Below are 19,692 nucleotides of genomic sequence, written 5' to 3'. Positions count from 1 at the left end.
TTTGCCATACACTGACATGAATCAGCCATGGATTTACATGTGTTCCCCATCCCAATCCCCCCTCCCGCCTCCCTCTTCCCATCAGTCTTTAAGTACTGAATGATCAGTTCCTAAGCATCAACAGCATTAGTACAAAAATGGAGATCCCACCAACAGTGTCAGGTGGGGGTCCTGATGTTTGGAGGACAAACTCTCCCCCAGAGTCACAACGCTTTCACAGAGCCTCGAGACCTGACTCGTGCCCTCCTTTCAAGCCTCATCACCCCCAACACTTTCTGTCTCGAATCCTATCTTCCATCCACATTGAACTACTCTTCATTCCCCTATCCCCCACCCTCTACGCCTTTGTACATGCTTTTCCCTCTGCACCTGCGAAGGACTTCCTTCCCCATCCCCATAATGAAATAGTCCACCTCATCCATTTTCCATGTCTCAATTGTATGAAATCACTTACTCCTACACATCATTTACTACTCTTAGCTTCTCCAAACCTCCCAAATTTAGCTAAAATATGCTTCACATGTATTCCTTTACAAGCTTGTGTTTTCTTTTAATTGCCTTAAATCACATCTATGGTGCCTTTGTGAGAAAAAAAGTTTATATTCCCCACTAGACTATAAGCTCCATGAAGCAGGGGTTATATCAGTCCTATACATGGCAGTTACTCAACAAATATCTATTGAGTAAATGACTCAGTTCACTATTTTATATTTAATAAGATAGGAATGAATTTATTTCAGATGTTTTCTTTTTTTTAAGAGAGCTGTCATTTTATTCAATCTTTTTGTTTTGACACTTTTTAGAACTGTAAAAGATGCCAAGAGATACAAATACATAATCGTGTTCATATTACCGCCATCTGGAATTGACAAATGTTAACAGTTTTATATATTCCAGTCTATTCAAGACTGCTTTCAAAGGGCCAAAACTCCAATGATTTTGTGATCAATCCTGAGTTAACTAGAGAGAGAGAAACAGAAACAAAATTATTAAGCACTTACGTGCCAATCACTGCCCTAGGTTTATATGCATTGCAGAGTCAACCATCCTAAGTGAATATTATTATCCACACTTTACGGATGAAGAGCTTCCCTGGCGGCTCAGACGGTAAAGTGTCTGCCTGCAATGTGGGAGACCAGGGTTCGATCCCTGGGTTGGGAAGATCAACTGGAGAAGGAAATGGCAACACACTCCAGTACACTTGCCTGGAAAATTCCATGGACTGAGGAGCCTGGTAGGCTACAGTCCATGGGGTCACAAAGAGTCAGACACGACCGAGCGACTTCACTCACTCAGTGAAGATAATGGCCACTAAGACTTAGAAGATTAACTACTGACCGAGATAATACACCCAGTAAATGTTACTACCATGTTTCAACCAAATACTAACTAAATCCAAAATCCCTGGGGCTTTGTCCTTTATTGTCTAGATCCTCAAGTCCTATCTATACCTGGAAGGCACCTGCACTTTTTGAGCCAAGGAATGTACTTTCACATATGTTATTCATCCAATTCATTTAAAAAATGTCAATTAAGTGCCTACTATGGATTGTGTACTGTTATCTCATAAACTAGCAGAAAATTAAGTTAACCAGGGCACTGCTTTCACAAGTGTTTTGGTTAATTCAGCTATGAATAAATTAAGTGGTGATATAATGCCAAGGAAGTTTCTTCATTGCAAAAGAAACATGCAACCATCTAGGCAAAGAGAAAATAGCATTTAAAGGCTGAACAGACTACCTTCCTGTCCCTGCCAAAGGTTAAGGATGACACATGACAAGCTATGCTCACATTAGACGGCCCCTGAAAATTTACCTTGGTCCTACAAGGACTGGAATGTTGTGGTTGTGGTAGGGAAAATCTTTGCAAGGTGACTAGATATTTAAGGGTCATATTTAAAAATCACTGACCTGAAAGTAACACAACATTGCAAATCAACTCTCCGCCAATAAAAACTTTAAAAAATAAAATAAGTAAAACAAAATAAAAATTTACTGTCACTTTTGATTTCCACAGTGTCCTATATTTTTGTCTTAATGATTAAAAACATGAAACCTAGGGGTAAATAATTTGACTTAATATCTCTTCTTGGCTCTCAGTTCAAATTCTTATGGTTGCTTAACGGTCAGCATGTGTGTGGCCCTGTAGTTCACATGAAAGAAAGTGAAAGTCACTCAGTTGTGTCTGACTCTTTGTAACCCCATGGACTGTAGCCCGCCAGGCTCCTCTGTCCATGGGATTCTCCAGGAAAGAACACTGGAGTGGGTTGCCATCCCCTTCTCCAGGGGATCTTCCTGACCCAGGAATGGAACTTGGGTCTCCTGCATTGCAGGCAGATTCTTTACTATCTGAGCTAGCATAGGGTCCAGTTAAGCCCCTGCACATTCTTTCTTGCGGTCCCTGCCCCCTTTCAGAAAATGAATGACATAGCGTTCCCTGCCCCAAAGGGACAGCCTGACCTTGTGTGGATACTTTGTATCCAGGGTCTTGCTCCATTTCTTCCAGTAAGTGCAGGGGTGTTTGGCAATCACTCACTTTGTAACTGTATTGTCAGCAGTCTTGACTTCTCTTAAAAAATTATAAAACTTCCAGACTCCCAATTGAAATCCTGGCTCTTTCTTGCTTTCCCATATCTACCATTCTCCATGATTCCTTAAACATAACCTCACCTCCCACTTTGATAGAGCATGATTCCTCCATCACAGTGTTTCAAGTCTTTTTTGCCATTTTTAGCTTCCCTGATCAACATTTTTACTTTGAAACAATTCAGATTTGTCCTTGCACTGCATCCAACCTACTTAAAATGAGTGTTTTGAGGCAACATTGAGTCCGTAAGCACAATATGGCCATAAGGGTAAACAGGAGTGGGTGGAGAGGTTACTCTGCTTACTGAGGACTCTTTTCACCAGGCTATTCGCTTTCATTGTCACTGTATTTTTACTACACACATATGGCGTTGCATTGATTTCTCAGAAATCCAGTAAAATTCTAATGGCTCCCATTATTGGCAAGTACAAGCCACAGAGTAAATCATATGGTTCTGGGCCTTGGGTCCCTCCTTTCATGACGGCAGAGGAAACCCCACTAACTTCCAGAAGTTCTATCACTTGGGTGCTCTTCTCAGAGTAAGCCAGTGAGATAGTTGGTTTTCTGTCCGTTCCTTTGTTCATTCATTTATTCATTCAACACATGTCTCAAGAGTGTAGTGATATAACTCTGAATAAAACAGACATAGTTCTTCAGATTAGGAGCTCATAGTATATTGGAAAAGAAATGATTGCCATATAATGTGATAAATGGACATGCAGGAAACAGAGTAGTTTTTAGAAAATTAAGAAAAAAATGGACAAGGGCACATAACACAGACTGTGGAGGTCAAGGAAACGTCAGACTCTGGAAACTGCCAGAGTCTGAAGGGTGAATAGGAGTTCGCTGGGCAAAGAGGAAGGAAGGGCACCCCCATCAGAGGCTACAGCATCCTATGCAGATGCGCTGGGGCCACCAATGTCCCTGTATCAGAGTCCAAGTTTTTCAAGCATGCCAACCCTTTCCTTGGAGAAGGGAATGGCAACCCACGCCAGTATTCTTGCCTGCAGAATCCCTTGGTCAGAAGAGCCTGGCGGTCTACAGTCCACGGGGTCGCACAGAGTCAGACACGACTTGGTGACTAAACAACAACAACCTTTCCCTACCAGTGACCTCCTGTAAATCTCTACCTTTCTGAAATTTTCTCCATCTATAAAGGTTCCAGGGGAATGCCCTGCTGGTCCAGCAGTTAGGATTCTGCACTCTCACTGCGGAGGGCCCAGGTTCAACCCCTGCTTGGGGAACTAAGATCCCACAGTCCAGGCAGTGCAGCGCACCCCACCCCCACGCCTCCTCCCCCCCCCACCCCCCGCCGCCAAAAAAAAAGATTACAAAAGATTATGTGTCTTGACATTCATAGGCCGGGGTTTCTCATCAAGTCAACCAGGTAAATTTCTCAAATGTCAGGTCATAGGAGAAGAATTTATAGCAAAAGTTTTCCACTATTTCCTCTCCTGGGTCCCTGAAAGAGGATGGGCCTTTGGACTTGCTACTCACTGCTGTGGCAAGCAGTACAGCTTCTCCCCAGATAGCCTACATTTGTAATCCAAGGACAAATTTAAATAAATACCGTTTCTTCTTCATATTTGTGCCCTCGAAGGGGAGATAAGCCTAAAGGACAGAAGACAATTCTTTCCCTTTCATGGGCACTATTTCAGTTTGTGAGCTCCTCTCCCCCAACCCCCTGCCTCTTTATTGCCTCATGCCAAGCTTGTCCTGACAATAATGGAGTTTTCAAGCAAATAAAAGAGACCCTGAGGTTTACAGCAAGCACATTTTGGAAAACAATGAGCTGAAACAGAACTGTTTTGCACACTTTTTCTTGGGGAGCTTAGACCCACATGAACACAAGCTCCATGAAGGAGTGGTTTCCAAGCCCTCAAGAAATCGGTCTTTTTCTTTCTTGCTCCCTTCCTTCCTTCCTTCCTCCCTCCCTCCTCTTCTTTTCCTCCCTCCCTTCCTAAATTCACTTGGAGTTTTCTTTATTCTCTGTAGTAAAGTACAAAGAAATGTTTCCATCTAATATGACAGGCAGGGTTCATTCTAGGACTGGGAGCCAAAGGCATGTGCAGACTCAGTCGTGTCAGACTCTTTGCGACCCCATGGGCTGTAGCCCGCCAAGCTCTACTGTCCATGGGATTTCCCAGGCAAGAATACTGGAGTGGGTTGCCATTTCGTCCTCCAGGGGATGTTCCTGACCCAGGGATTGAACCCACATCTCCTGCATTGGCAGGCAGATTCTTTACCACTAGCACCACCTGGGAAACTGGGAGCCAAAGAGAATGGGCTAAAGTGGTTGCAAATGTCTAACAGAGTTTTACGGGAGAAAGCTATGTATCAATTTTATCCTCCTAAAAGGCCCTGGCCTTTCCTCCTGCAAATGGTCACCTGAGCACCCAAGTCAGCAGGCAGGATAACAGAAGGTTGAGAACCCAGCCTGCCCACACCCTTCCAAGGAAGACGTCCCTGAGGAGCACACTGCTGACTGGTATCGCCCCACCACACGCTCGGGGCAGAGAAGGAGGAACTGAGTGGGTCTGAAACACCCTTATCTGGACACTGCCCAGAATGATTTGTGTATGTCAACACAGTGCTGTTTAGTTGGGGTTGGTTATTTTCCTCCTGGGAAGATCACCCATAGGAACCTCACTGGGGGCCATCTCATTAGAGTCAGGCAGCTGTGTCTACCAGTTCAAACCCAGCAGCTGTTTAAAAAAACACCGAAGGAATCCTGGAGTACTGGCCTTCCAGAACGTGGGGGCAATCTGGAATTCAGATGGCAGAGGTCAAAAAGTGACTGGTGTAAAACTGGCAGGCCGATAGGGTGTGACATTTTACACTCCTCTGTCCTTCACTGATTCATTCAATAATAAGAGAAGTCTACATTTATTGCTTATTATGTATGTCTACATTATTGCTTATTATTGCTATTCTAAGCACTTTGCATGCACTTGGCTCTGGCAACAAGAGCCAATGGTTAAAAATAAGAAGATACAAGGTGGGAAGACTGGAGCTGAAGAGACTTCCCCGATGGTAGGTCTCTGTTCCGTGGTGATAGCAGGCTGTTTGGTGAACAGCATCTCAAGGGCAGAGGGAAACTTTGAGGTGATTCTGGTGGGCTTCAGTGTCCAAGGAAGCAACAGTAATTCAGGGAATGGGTGGAAATACTCAGGTTCCAAACAATCAGACTGTTTACACAGCTGGGCCCCTATCAAAAGCTTGGAGTACGTGGAACAGAATTCAGTTATGCAGGGAAAAAAAGAGCTACAACAAACTTAGCAGAGGTTTAGGGCTTCACTCAAACGGAGTGGAGTTAAGGGCAGGGTGCAGTCTCCATGAGATGTTGTGATGCTATGCGGGAAAACTGAGATGGAAACCCAGCCACACACACTGGGAAAAACATTTTGAGGAATAAAAGAAAGTTATGACTCAATGGGCACGTCGTTGTTTATTCCCATGAGACACTGCCGAGCCAGGCTCTAAGAGAGCAAGACTGGGACCATTTATTACGCTGATGATGGCGACCTGGCCAGAATGAGTTGAAGTCTGGGAAGGGAAACCAAATGTAGAATCCGGGTGATTCAAACAATTTTGGTAGACAGCCTCATGAGAAGATAAGAGTATAAATGAAGAGAGACAAGCTTGAGTTTGAATCTTACTCTGCCACTTACCAGTTATGTATCTTTTAGCATGCGCCCTAACTTCTAATCCTCAAAATCCTTATGCAAAATATTCCTATGGGACTTCCCTGGTGGTCCAGGGGTGAAGAATCCCCTGCCAGTGCAGGGGACACAGGTTCAGTCCCTGGTCCGGGAAGATTCTATATGCCTCAGGACAACTAAGCCCATGTTCCACAGCAAGAGAAGCCACTGCAATGAGAAGCCCATGCACCACAACGAGAGAGCAGACCCTGCTCACCGCAACCAGAGAAAGCCCAGGCACAGCAATGAAGACCCAGTGCAGCTAAAAACTAAAAAAAAAAAAAAAAAGCAAGCTTTTATAAAAAATATCCCTATGACTGTGACAACTGAATATACTGCTGAATATAAAAGTGCCAAGGACAGTTCTGACACACAGTAGGTGCTTAACAAATGATACTTTCTCTCCCTCCCTTACAGACCCCTGTTGAATATTATTAATATTTGGTTTCATTATTCCATTTCTCACCACTGATGATAATGTCTACCTTATTGATCTCAGTAAAAATACTTCAAACCATGTTTATATATTAACTTCCCAGGCAGGACATGTCTATCCCTTTGCCTCATATTAAAGTTTGTGGTAGAGAGAAAAAAGGAAGTCATTCAGAATCACAAAGAAGCCTAGTGCTATCTTTGAACCACATTCTTTAAGGTCAGCAAAGAACTGGCTCTTCAGAGATGAATAAAATGCACACCCACTGCTTGTCCAAATAGTCATCCAGTTTCTCTCTCTCTCTCTCTCTTTTTTTTTAATTCTCTCTCTTCCTGTCCCTCAGATGAGAATGATTTAATCTCCAAAGTATGCGTGATGACACATACTATTTCTTCCTCCAAGAATGTGATGTTACAATGTGAGGCCCCATTCCAGAACTGGATTGAGAGCGAGAGGTCATATGTCCAGTCTCCATACAGGCATTCACTAGCTGAATTTCACATAGAGAGCATCTCTGTTTCACAGCCACAGAGAATATTGCTTATCTTGGCAGGCTCCTCACAAACGTAAGACACAGCACAGATAAGCCGTGCACGATGAATGAGTCAGTGCAATTTCAATCAGGAAAGACCCAAACAAACAAACAAAACCCCACCACTGACTATGACCCAATGGCGAATGAAATAAATCACCTTTGTACCAGAGATGGCAGTATTTGGGTTGCTGTTAACCTTTATAGAAACAACATGTTACTATGAAATCATGATCACATGGTCATGTAATTGCTATGAAAATGATTCATCAATCAACCATCAGGTATTTATTTCAACTGTGTACAGCAGTATGTGAGTGCTTTAGGGTTTCTAAGTGAAGTCTAAATAAAACTAATGGACGTGGTCTCAAGGACAGACAGCCTAGCTTGAAAGAGAGAATCACCATCATGAAAAAAGAATACCCCCAAATAATTCCCAGTTGAGCACTGACTAGCCGAGTGTATACAGAGAAGGAGATCAAAGTGGCTGAAAAAGGTTTTGAAGTGTTCCAGGCCATCCTTCACATGTCTGACAGAGCAGGATTCCTAGAAAACAAATCTGTGTTACTACCCCTGCCTAAAACCCTTTACTGACTGCCCAAGGCCCACAAGACAATTCCTGAATTTCTGAGTGAAGTGTATAAGTCTTTTCATTATTTGGTGCTTCTCAGCTTCATCTCTTGCCATTTCTCTTCTGCTGCAGATGCTCCCAACTGTTATTCTATTAATAACACTGCCCTTTACACAATTTTCCCTCTTCTGGGAATATTTGCTGGGGTTCCTCTTCTAAAATCCCTTCTGTTGGGTTAACTTCTACTTTTTCTTTAAGAATGAACTCAAGCCTGCCTTCTTCGCTGAGAAGCTTTCTTTCCCTGACACCCACACCTCCATGAGCATACTTACACCCATGCAGGATTAATGCGCCCTGCTGTAGGTTCTGAAAACACCTAGGGACATATTGATTACATACAACACTCATCACACTGCATTGCAATTATTGATTGATTTAACGCCGTTCCCCCCCTATTTCCCATTTTTTAGTATCAACTTTGCGTGCGTGTTCAGTCACTCGGTCGCGTCCAACTCTTTGCGACCCATGGACTGTAGACTCCCAGGCTCCTCTGTCCATGGAATTATCCAGGCAAGAATACTGGAGTGGGTTGCCGTGCCCTCCTCCAGGGGATCTTCTTGACCCAGGGATCGAACCTAGGTCTCTTGTGTCTCCTGCACTGGCAGCCAAGTTCTTCACCACTAGCACCACCTGGGAAGCCCTGAAATATGCATAAGGATGATAAACTCCAAATTTAGGATAGTGATTACCTTTGGGGAAGGAGGAAAGCAAATAGAATTGGGTGCCAGGGCCAGGACTAGCGTGAGTAAGCAAGGCACCTAGCATGCAAAATACAAGGATAGATTAACGTCCAAGTTTGTGCAAGTGCAGGACACAAACCTGAGAGTGGGTACCTCCTGAAATTTAGTGCCGCAGCACCCCCCTTTCTGATCCTAGTCTTGACCCTATTAAGGGACATACACAGAGACTTCAAACAGCTTTCTGCAGAGTTTTACTGCTTTAAGGAACAAAAACCAAAACTCTGTTGTGCCATTTCTCTTCTGCTGCAGATGCTCCCAACTGCAGGACATTCTATTAATAACACTGCCCTTTACACAATTTTCCCTCTTCTGGGAATATTTGCTGGGGTTCCTCTTCTAAAATCCCTTCTGTGGGATTTCTATAGAAATCCCTTCTATAGAAATGTGCCTTTCTATAGAAAGATTTTATAGTTTCTTCGTCTGGATTTCACACGTGTAAGACTATAGCTATTATAGTTATTATAGCTACGTTCTTGGATTGGAATCATTACAAAATGCAAATATTAGAGATTTGGACACCCAACACAAGTGCTCTGAGGCCCTGGAATAATGATTTCTCATGAAAGATTATTTTCCTCTTAACAGAATAACCAACAGAAAGACATGTGACCAAGCTTGGCAGTGAGGCCCTCTCTTCCATTGTTTTGCATTTTGAGCAGAGAAATGTGAGAATGAGAGGGGAGAGACCAGTTTGGAAGTTATAGCAGGGGTAGGGCTCTGACTAGTTCCTGCTGACTTGGTTCCTGTCCTATTTCCAAACACAGTTCTCCAAATTCCCATCAGTTCTGCGAACCTCCCAATATCCTCCAATAATCTGCCAGTTTCTTTAGAGTCCATTCCTATTGCTTGCAACCACGGAGCCCTAACTAATACTTAATCTCACGCTGTCAAAGAATGAATTTATATAATTCCACATGTGTTAGTTGATCCCGAGGAATCAATTTTCTCACCACAATTTGATTTCCCATGTATGTTTGGTGGGAGTCTACAAGGACAAATGCCTATCTGCATGTTTTAAGTCCTATCTGTCAGGGCTACCTCCCTTGGCTGAATGAATCGCTGTGGAGTTATTAATGTCCAAGGGACATACCCCTGACTTCTTATTCTCTAGCTGTGGTTAAGCCTATGGCCCCTGAATAAAAAATTGCCAAGCTGGCCTATGATAACAGCTGCGCTAAGAATGAGCATCTCAAATCTAAGAAAACCCATAATTGCACCAACTGTGTCGCTAAGCGTTGTCTTACCTCCTCTGTCTTTAAAACTTCCCATATCCGAGCATGATCTTCCACCAGCCAGTGTCCTGTGTTTTCTACCTTGCTGGAAAGTTTGAGTTTAGACACCACATGTGCAGGCTCTCCCAGGGGCTTCTCCTCCATCTTGAAAGAGCCAGGCTGGAGGCATTACGGATCTGTATGGACGAATAAAGTGGGATCCAGGTTAAAACATTACATAACAACAACAGCAACAAAGAGATGGCAGAACAAGTTATCATGCCTGATTTGTGGATAGTGAGGCCATCAAAAATAGTATCACAATAGACACTAAATCTTATGGCCACTTTCTATATTTTAGCTATTCATGATTGGCATTTTAATGCAGGCTTCTGGAGAAAGGGAAGCATTTTGATAATGGACGAAGTGATAAAATTTTAAAACAAAGTAAAAAGTATCCTTCGCCTGTTCTATCTGCTTGTCACTTTGCTCTGGTCCCTCAGTAGAAGAGATGGAAATGGGTGGATGTAAGACACACCTGGGCTTCCTGGGTGGCTCAGTATCCACCTGCCAATGCAGGAGACATAAGAGAGGGTTCTAGCCCTGGGTTGGGAAGATCCCCTGAAAGAGGATTACTTCAGTAATCTTGCCTGCAGAATCCCATGTACAAGGGGTCTGGTGGGCTACAGTCTATGGGGTCACAAAGAGTCAAACTGAGCATTCAAAGACAAGCCTGAATGATGGTTTCACATTTCCATGCCATGCGGGGCATGTGGGAAAAGCACTGGCTCTGGGGTCAGGAGTTTTACTCTTTAAACATCTATTGAATATTGTTTGTTCGAGTCTCCATGCGAGGCAGACACAAGTAATTCGGCAGTTTGGTTCTTAACCTTAAGAAGTTTGCTGTCTCCAGACAGAAAGTGTTGTAAACAAGTGGTCACCATGCAGTGTTCACACCATGTGTGAAATGCCACAGTAATCATGTTTCTAAACTGCAGCAGAAGCAAAGAGGAGGTCTCTTTGATATTTATTAGCTGTTTTACCTTCTTGAGCCTCAGTTTCATCAGCAGTCACTCTAGAGACAATATTTAAAAGTTGATGCCAATTCTATAAAGTCTATTTCCCTGACAACACTCCACCTGCCACTGGTTTGTTCAGAATCACGTTATACCTGACCAGCACCATACTGCCCTAAGGAATCTCCTTATTCCTATTCACATTGCCGAGCCCATCCTTCTCAGAGTAATTTTTCTAAAAAGCAAATCTGACAATGATGTTCCACCTACCAAAATCTTTTCCCAGAGATTAAAGTCCAAATTTTGTAACATAGCATCCAAGACTTCCTCCTACCATGCCCGGCAGCCTCCTCAACCACACTGTCTCTGTTGTTTAAAGTGCTTATAGGGACTTCCCTGGTGACTCAGTGGTAAATACTCTGCCTTGCAATGCAGGGGACACAAGTTCGATCCTTGGTCCTGGAAGATTCCACATGCCGCAGAGCAACTAAGGCAATGAGCCGCAACTGCTAAGCCTGCGGGTCACAATTAGAAAGATCCCACAGGAGACAATGAAGATCCTGCATGCTACAACTAAGGCCCAGTGACACAGCTAAGTAAATAAAGTGCTTGCATGCGTCTGACTCTTTTATAACCCCATGGACTGTAGCCCGCCAATCACCTCTGTTTATGGAATTCTCCAAGCAGGAATACTGGAGTGAGTTGCCATCCTACTCCAGGGGATCTTCCTGATCCAGGGATCAAACCCATGTCTTCTGCATTGGCAGGCAGATTCTTTACCACTGAGCCACCTGAGAAGCCCCAAATAAAGTGCTTATGGATCTCAAAAACATCCAGAATCTTTCAGCCTTTGTTTGTGTCACCTCCCCTCCACCCACTATGCCAAGAGAATAAAGACCCTTCCTCCTTTGTATCTCTCTGTATATACTGTGGACAGAATTCTACCATGTCACTTACAGCACTTGAAATTATTTGCTTTCACTTCTATTTCTACCTTTTGGTCTTTTAAGCATCTGAACACTAGAGACAATGTCATGTACAGAGTAAGTACTAAATATATGTTTGATGGATTCATTAATTCAGTAAATCATGAGAATCCAGTAAAATTAAGGTGGCAGATCTAATATATTCAAATAACAGATTACAAGTTAAGTTACCTCTTCTCTTTAACTTTTGTTGACTTAGTGGACTGTAAGCTCCTCATAGGAAAGAGTTAAGGCTAACATTCATCCTGCACCCCTAGGCAGTAACTCTGCAAGCAGCAATTGCTCATTAGCCAACAACAGAGTCGTTTTCTTGGAAATGTCTTCAAGGAATTGAGCATGCCTGCAAAAAACAGGTCTTAAGCTCACATAACCTACTACCCAAATAAAAGCAAATGAAAAATAGTACTGATGAACCTATTTGCAGGGAAGGAACAGAGATACAGGTGTAGAGAGCGGACTTGTGGACACAGTGGGGGAAGGAGAGGGTGCGATGAATTGAGAAAATAGCATTGACATATATACACGATCATGTGTGAAATAGCTAGCTAGCGGGAAGCTCCTCAACCCAGCCTGGTGCCCTGTGAGGACCTAGAAAGGTGGGATGGCAGAGACGAGGGAAGCTGAAGAGGGAGGGCAGACATATATATAATTATGACTGATTCATAAACCAGCAGAAACCAACACAACCTTGTAAAGCAATTATCCTCCAGTCAAAAACTAAATTTAAAATAAAAGTAAATGGAAATGGCATTGATAAACTGGGCAGGGGTAATAGGTCGGAAAATTCGAGAGAAGGGTCTTCTACAGCCAAGTTACTTTTCTGCCTCACATGCTCCATCTGTGAGCCATGGAGAGCAAGCAATCTTCTGGCAGAGAGCAGTGCTGAGGAAAACTTAACCAAAACCATTGTGCAGTACTCAGAAGCATGAAGCACTCAATACACTCCCACTAGGAACCAGGAAACATAACCTTGACAATTAATGAACAAAGTTCTTCCGAATGAACATAAATGATGCTGACACATACATGCAAGGAAATAAACAAAGGAGAGTTGTCTGGGGGTTTCAGCTGCAAAAAAAGGAAATTAAAATAAACAGGCAAAATGGAAACAGGCCAAATTAGTAGGGAAGGAAATTCCATTGTTGTTATTGGAGATAATACTGTAAACAACAAATAATAAATCAGAACAAAGTGGAAAAACTACATCAGATGGTTTTGGGGCTGTCCCATTTGTATATCATGGAAAGGTACCTGGATAAACTAGACAGACTGCAGAACCTCTGGGGGAACAAAGGAACATGTGTAAATGTAACGGAGCCCAGTGACCCCATGGCTCTTACCCGACTGTCTGCCCACAGCTGCTGTCTCATCCCCACAGTGTAGGTGAAAGTTGGCACGTTTTCCGTATTGGAGACTGACCCGACTATTGCATACTGACTTCCTACAGACTGCCCCTTACCCTGTTTGGGAAGAACTTGCAATTCTGAGTTTTAAACCATCCCAAGGTACTTGGGTACTGAGGATGGGTGCAGAGAGGCAGCCAGCTCTTACGAGGCTCTTTAAGCATTCTGAGATCCGCCACCCTCTCTGAGACGTGAGGCCTTTCCACCATGCTTAGTATATTTCCTCGCTCATATGCACAAAACGACCCTATGACTAACATAAGTTGCACTTTCATTGCCTCCTAGTCACGTTGCTAGGTATTTTTCACATTACAGTATGTCCCCTGAATACAAACCTTTAAGTTGTGAACTTGCAAAGATGCAAACTTGCACTCACATGTCCAATCACATAAGCTAGTTCACGCACCTGGGGTACATTGTCATGTGCGTACACCCTCTACAGTGGCTGTTTTTGTGTGCTTTGCTGTACAAAGTACTGACTTTATAGAGTGCAGTGGTTCAGTAACGTTATTTCAAGTCCAGAATGTCTGGAAGCAAGTGTAAAAGCTGTGGTGATGTAACTGGTACTGTACTGTACGTTTCAAGGTACCATACTGCAAGATTAAAAATGTTTTTCTTTATTTTTTGTGCTTGCTTTTTACATATTATTTGTGTGAAAAGTATTATAAACCTATTACAGTATAATACCATATAGCCAATGTGTTAGATGTGTTACTTGGTTACCTAGGCTAACTCTGTTGGACTTACGAACAAATTGGATTTAATGAACACGTTCTCAGAACAGAACTCATTCATATGTTGGGGACTTATTGTATCTCAAATCCACACAAAAATGCCTCAGGGTAAACATCACCATTTCACAGCAATGTAACATATGACTCAGAGAGATTAAGTCACTGCTAGAAAGTTGTACAGTTCCCAAGTTCACACACTCTCTCCTAGGTCAGTTCAGAAGGGCTTCAACCCCTGGCCCCTACCTTTCACTGGTGGAATGAGACCTCCCCCTCACGCCCCTTCCCCACGGACTAGAGTTGAAGTGTCACTGTCTTAGGTACCTGGCATAACAGTGTTCCTTGAGAGGTGGTCACATCTGATGAATCATGGGTAACAGTGGAATAGATAGAGGGAGGGGAAATATCATGAAAAAATAGACCATGCCATTCCTTTTTTATTCCCACCTTAACTTCTGACCAGGGCAGGCTTTATAGGTATGACCTATACAGTCACACATGGCCTTTGCTCAGAACGACTCTAAGCCTGGTTGAATGCTCTGCTGTTGTTCACTTGCTAAGCTGTGTCCAACTCTTTGCAGCCCCATGGACTGCAACACACCAGGCTTCCCTGTCCTTCACTAACTCCCAGAGTTTTCTCAAACTCACGTCCATTGATGTTATCTAACCATCTCATCCTCTACTGCCTCCTTCTCCTCAATTTTTCCTAGCATCAGGGTATTTTCCAGTAAGTCGGCTCTTCACATCAGGTGGCCAAAGTGTTGGAGCTTCAGCTTCAGAATCAGTCCTTCTGATGAACATTCAGGATTGATTTCCTTTACGATTGACTAGTTTGATCTCTGTGCAGTCCAAGAGACTCTCAAGAATCTTCTCCAGCACCACAGTTAGAAAGCATCAATTCCCTTCCCAGGTGGCACTAGTGGTAAAGAATCTGTCTGCCAATACAGGAGACGCAAGAGACACGGGTTCAGTCCCTGGGTTGACAAGATCCCTTGGAATAGGAAATGGCAACCCACTCCAGTATTCTTGCCTGGAGAATCCCATGGACAGAGGAGCTTGGCGGGCTACAGTTCATGGGGTCACAAAGAGTCGGACACGACTGAACACGTAATCTTTCCTTTCAACGTTCTTTATGGTCCAACTGTCACATCTGCACATGACTACTGGGAAAACCATAGCTTTGACTATGTGGACCTTTGTCAGCAAAGTGATGTGTCTGCTTTTTAGCATGCTATCTAAGTTTGTCATAGCTCTCCTTCCAAGGAGCAAGCGTCTTTTAATCTCATGGCTGCATTTACTGTCTGCAATGACTTTGGAGCCCAAGAATATAAAATCTTTCACTGCTTCCAATTTTTCCCCTTCTATTTGCCATGAAGTGATGGGACCAGATGCCATGATCTTATTTTTTTTTTTTTTTTAATGTTGAGTTTCAAGTAAGTGCTAGGGCACAACTTTACCGAAATCTATATTTACTTTATTAACCCCTATGCTGAAGTTTGATAAATCAATCAGTTCTTCATTATTTGACATCCTACAATTGGAGAAGGCAATGGCAACCCACTCCAGTACTCTTGCCTGGAAAATCCCATGGATGGAGGAGCCTGGTAGGCTATACAGTCCACAGGGTCACAAAGAGTTGGACACGACTGGACGACTTCACTTTCTTTCACTTTATGATAGTAAATAAGGTATGAGTTCTCTCTAAATGATTATCTTTTTCCTACGACATCTCCTCTTCACCTATCTTTGGAAGGAAAAAAAGTATTTAATATTCACCACCTTACTGCAATAGTGCGGTGTTTCTTCTCTTTACCTGTTAGGGCCATGCTTTTCTTCTGCCCCTGCAGATTCCATCATTCATATCAACAATACAATATTTCTGTTTTACTCCCTTTATACACATAAACTCTTACTTCTCCCTGAAGAACTTTGATTTTTTTTTAACTCAGCTCAGATTTCTTCTAATTCTTGAAAAAGTATGGCATTTGCCCTGTTCCAGTCTCTTCCAGGATCACTTGTCTTCCTGCCATGTCTTTCCTCCTACTTTCTCTCATCCTTATGCCTCTTCCTAAAGAGCTGAGGTCCTGTTCAGATAAGACAAGTTTATCTTTATCTCCTACGATTTACAACTCTTCCACCTAAAAAGTTTATCTCTCAATGAGTCTGCCTCTTAGTTTTAATCAAAGATTTAGAATAGCATCATACAAAGAGCACTGAAACTCCAGTCAGGAGATCTGGGTTCAAATTATTCACTCATAGTAATTCTCTATATGAACCCTGAGTAACTATTTCACTCCTCAGCCTCAGTTTCCTCCTCTTTAAAATAAATAGATAGTGGTCCAGTGGTTAAGAAACTGCTTTGCAATGTAGGGGACATGGGTTTGATCCCTGGTCAGGAAACTAAGATCCCACATGCTGCATAGTAACTAAACCCACTGTACCCCAACTACAGTGCCCACGTGCTGCCACTACTAAAGCCCACGTGCTCCTAAGTCTACACGCCACAACTACTGATGCTATCTGCCACAACTAGAGAGCCATGCACTGCAAATCAAAGATCCCGCATGATGCAACGGAAAACCAAAGCAGCCAAATAAAACAAAAATAAAGTGAATTGACAGACTACAAGGTTGCTGAGACTGCCTACAGAGACAAAACACTCACCTCCCCACAAATGTAGAAAGCAAAACTAATATGCATCAAATTGCTTTTCCAGTAGAGCTGAGCAATCTATACTACTAAACAAAACAGTGAAAAGTTGTGATTTCTGTGGGTCATTCACATATTGTTCACTGATTCCCACATTAGGCAAGCATTAGTTATTCAGAAGTCAAAAAAGAGCATGAAGAGCACCCTGGTATTGACAGATAGAACATCTGAATTTTTTCTACTCAGGAACAACCCCAAATTCTCAGTCATGTAGTCAACTGTAAGTTTGCTGAGGTTTTCTAAAGCTGGTGTTTGGGGGTGCTCACCAATGCTTAGTACCCAAATCTAAGGATGGCGTGGTGGCAGATTTTTCTAATCCTGATTGCTATTGAGGTATTTACAAATTGGGGGGATCCAAGAAGGTATTAAGATATAGCCTTCCCAATTGTGGGGGTGCATCACAGTGGTCTCACCAGTCTATGCCATTTGAAAAGAGAGAAAGCAGCAGCTGTCTGGAATCAGGGACTTCTGTGGGGAAATAGAGACTGGGGCACAGACAGACATCAGATGGAAAGGTCTCCAGGAAGCCTGGCATAGCGAGAGCTCCCTAGGACTGGGAAAGGGGGCATGTTGAAACATTTCATAGCAATACTAAAAGTTATTTGTGTTTGAAGTGACAGTGTATGTCCATGTATTAGGAGGTAAACAGATCTTCATTATTTCTTCCTCTTTGGAATCTCAACAGCATTCTAGTCTGTATAAGGCAACTCACTTATATTCTGCATATTGCTTTCTTTTGCTTTCCTCAGCTTAATCTGGTCTCCCCTGCTGGACTGCCAGTTTTTTTTTTTTTACAGCAAAACTGGACATAAATTTGTTATGCTGCTTCAACTTGTTTTTTTAAAAAAGTTCAGTCATATTTTTTTTAAGTTTATTTTCTTTTCTTTCCATAAAAAAAAAAAAAAATTCACTGGAGTCCAAGATTACACATTTACCATTATGATATATTTTGGGACAAATGTCAATCATTGGGCAACCATTTCCAAAGGAATTTTAATTATGGACCATCTCACTGAATACTGGGCAAAGTTGCACAATCGTCTGTGGAGTCAGGAGTGACTTTCTCTGACAGCAACTGTCTCTTGTTAAATGTAGAAAATTAAAGAAGTGCAAGGCCTCCCTTCTTCATTCAGACTGATATTTTTTTAAAGGCTGGCTCAACTGTATTTCAGATTTTTTGTACTTTTCCCCTCTCACTGATAGTGTTTGGCAGAAGTTTTTAATGATAATTCCAAAAAAAAAAAAAAAGAAGGGAAGAAGAAAGAAAACCCAGACCGAGTTTGTACTACCCTTATGAACTTCCCTTGAGAAATGCTGCTCTTTGCTCAGCAATTCCTGCTCAGCATGGAGAGAAAACACAAGGAAAACAGCTGGGCTCCCTTCCTGGTCTCCATTCAGCAGAGCCAGTCTGGAAACAAATCTACAAAGACAGACGTGGGGGAGGGAGAGGACACCTAGACAGAATGGAGGCGCCGATCACAAAGAGCCCTCCAGCATTCTAAGGGAGAGAGAGAAGTCTAAGGGACTGAACTGTTTACGGCCTGCATTTTTATAACAACAAAAAGCTCAGCGATGATGTCACTTGAAAGCTGAAAATGGGATAAAACTGCAAGTCACATGACTGTCCCAGGCTCCATGTTTCACAGTTCTGTGGACTCCAGCTTTAACTGGCTGAATGAGGGCAAAACACAAAAACCATGAAGGGAGCGTCACCCAGTTCAACAGTCCCGGGCTAATTTTTATCTTCAAGTTGAAGAAAGCTGAGCTGATTCATGTCAGAGCTATCTTTTAAGTCCCAACAATAACAACAACAGGGCTAACTAACAAGCCCCCCACCACCACTATCACACTGAAGTCAGCATTCACCCTGCCAGGCACTGGGTCTGCACTTTGTAAGCATCAGCCCAGCCTCAGGCCAGACTCCTGAGAAGCTCGATCATGAGAGATGAACGAACCAGTCTTGGAGTTTCTCTCGAGCCGTCCTGACCCCAGAGCTGCATCCTCACCACGGCACTACGCTGCTTTGCTGTTGATCAGTCGCTCATGGTGTCTGACTCTTGCAATCCGGTGGACCGTAACCCGCCAGGCTCCTCTGTTCTGGGGCTATCCCAGGCAAGAATACTGGAGTGGACTGCCATCTCCTTCTCCAAGGGATCTTCCCGACCTAGGGATCAAACATGGGTCTCCTGCCTTGGCAAGCAGATCCTTTACCACTAAGCGACCTGGGAACACTAACTACACTGCTACTACCCCTTAATAGTCAATGCTCCACTTAGCCCACGGAACTCCCCAGGCCAGAATCCTGGAGTGGGCAGCCTTTCCCTTCTCCAGGGGATCTCCCCAACCCAGGGATCGAACCCAGGTCTCCCACATTGCAGGTGGATTCTTTACCAGCTTAACCACAAGGGAAGCCCACTTACAAAATAACACCATGTAAATGCTGAAAAATCTGAATTCCCAGGAATCGGAGTTCTTGAAAAGATTCAGGACAGAGCTTCTCACAGGAGGAATGTTAAATTTTGAAATGTTAGATTCAGGAAAGGAAATCCATGGAGTGTATCAGTTAATGCACAAAATCATTTAACTTCCAAATAGTTTGGCCTTTCCACATCTCAGGTTAAAGAGTGATCTGTTCCCAATCTTTTACTTTACCAAAAACAGAAGTCTAATCTATTTAATTACAGTCACTTTCACTAGACCATAGGATAATGGCAGGTCCCGATGGGGGGAAATCTCTTTCAAGAAAACGCTTCTGGGAGAGGAATGTACAGTGAGCTGGCACTAGACCAATCCTTATCCTCTTTCTCAATCTCTAAGCAGCAAGGCCACCATAAGTTTTACATATAACATGTATTCTTAATTACAAGTCTTCTTTCATTAGATCAGATAACCTTGCCCCACTCTGATTAGTTTCACAAAGCAATGATTAAATCCAGTTAGTCCTGCTGAATACCCCAGACACCAATTTGCTAGACTAAGTGCTAGACTTTATATTCAGAGTAGCATCTTCATT

At 43.0% G+C, this 19,692-nt stretch overlaps 1 protein-coding gene across 3 annotated transcripts in view; it reads right to left on the bottom strand.

Moving 5' to 3' along the window:
* The window catches only part of RGL1 (ral guanine nucleotide dissociation stimulator like 1), a 271,120-nt gene that overhangs the window by 156,660 nt on the left and 94,768 nt on the right, over nucleotides 1–19,692 (bottom strand). Inside the window, exon 2 of one of the 3 annotated variants that reach the window (XM_043924319.1) lies at nucleotides 9,868–10,031. In XM_043924319.1, the coding sequence (XP_043780254.1) occupies nucleotides 9,868–9,999 (132 nt within the window). In that variant the 5' untranslated portion in view covers nucleotides 10,000–10,031. Of the gene's footprint in view, nucleotides 1–9,867; nucleotides 10,032–19,692 lie in introns of those variants that run through there. The other 2 variants (XM_043924315.1, XM_043924318.1) reach the window with 2 other exon arrangements.

Source organism: Cervus elaphus, chromosome 14 (assembly GCF_910594005.1).
Source record: "Cervus elaphus chromosome 14, mCerEla1.1, whole genome shotgun sequence".
Taxonomy (NCBI): Eukaryota; Metazoa; Chordata; class Mammalia; order Artiodactyla; family Cervidae; genus Cervus; species Cervus elaphus.
Note: the sequence above shows the minus strand (reverse complement) of the source record. Positions and strands in the feature narration are given on the sequence as shown.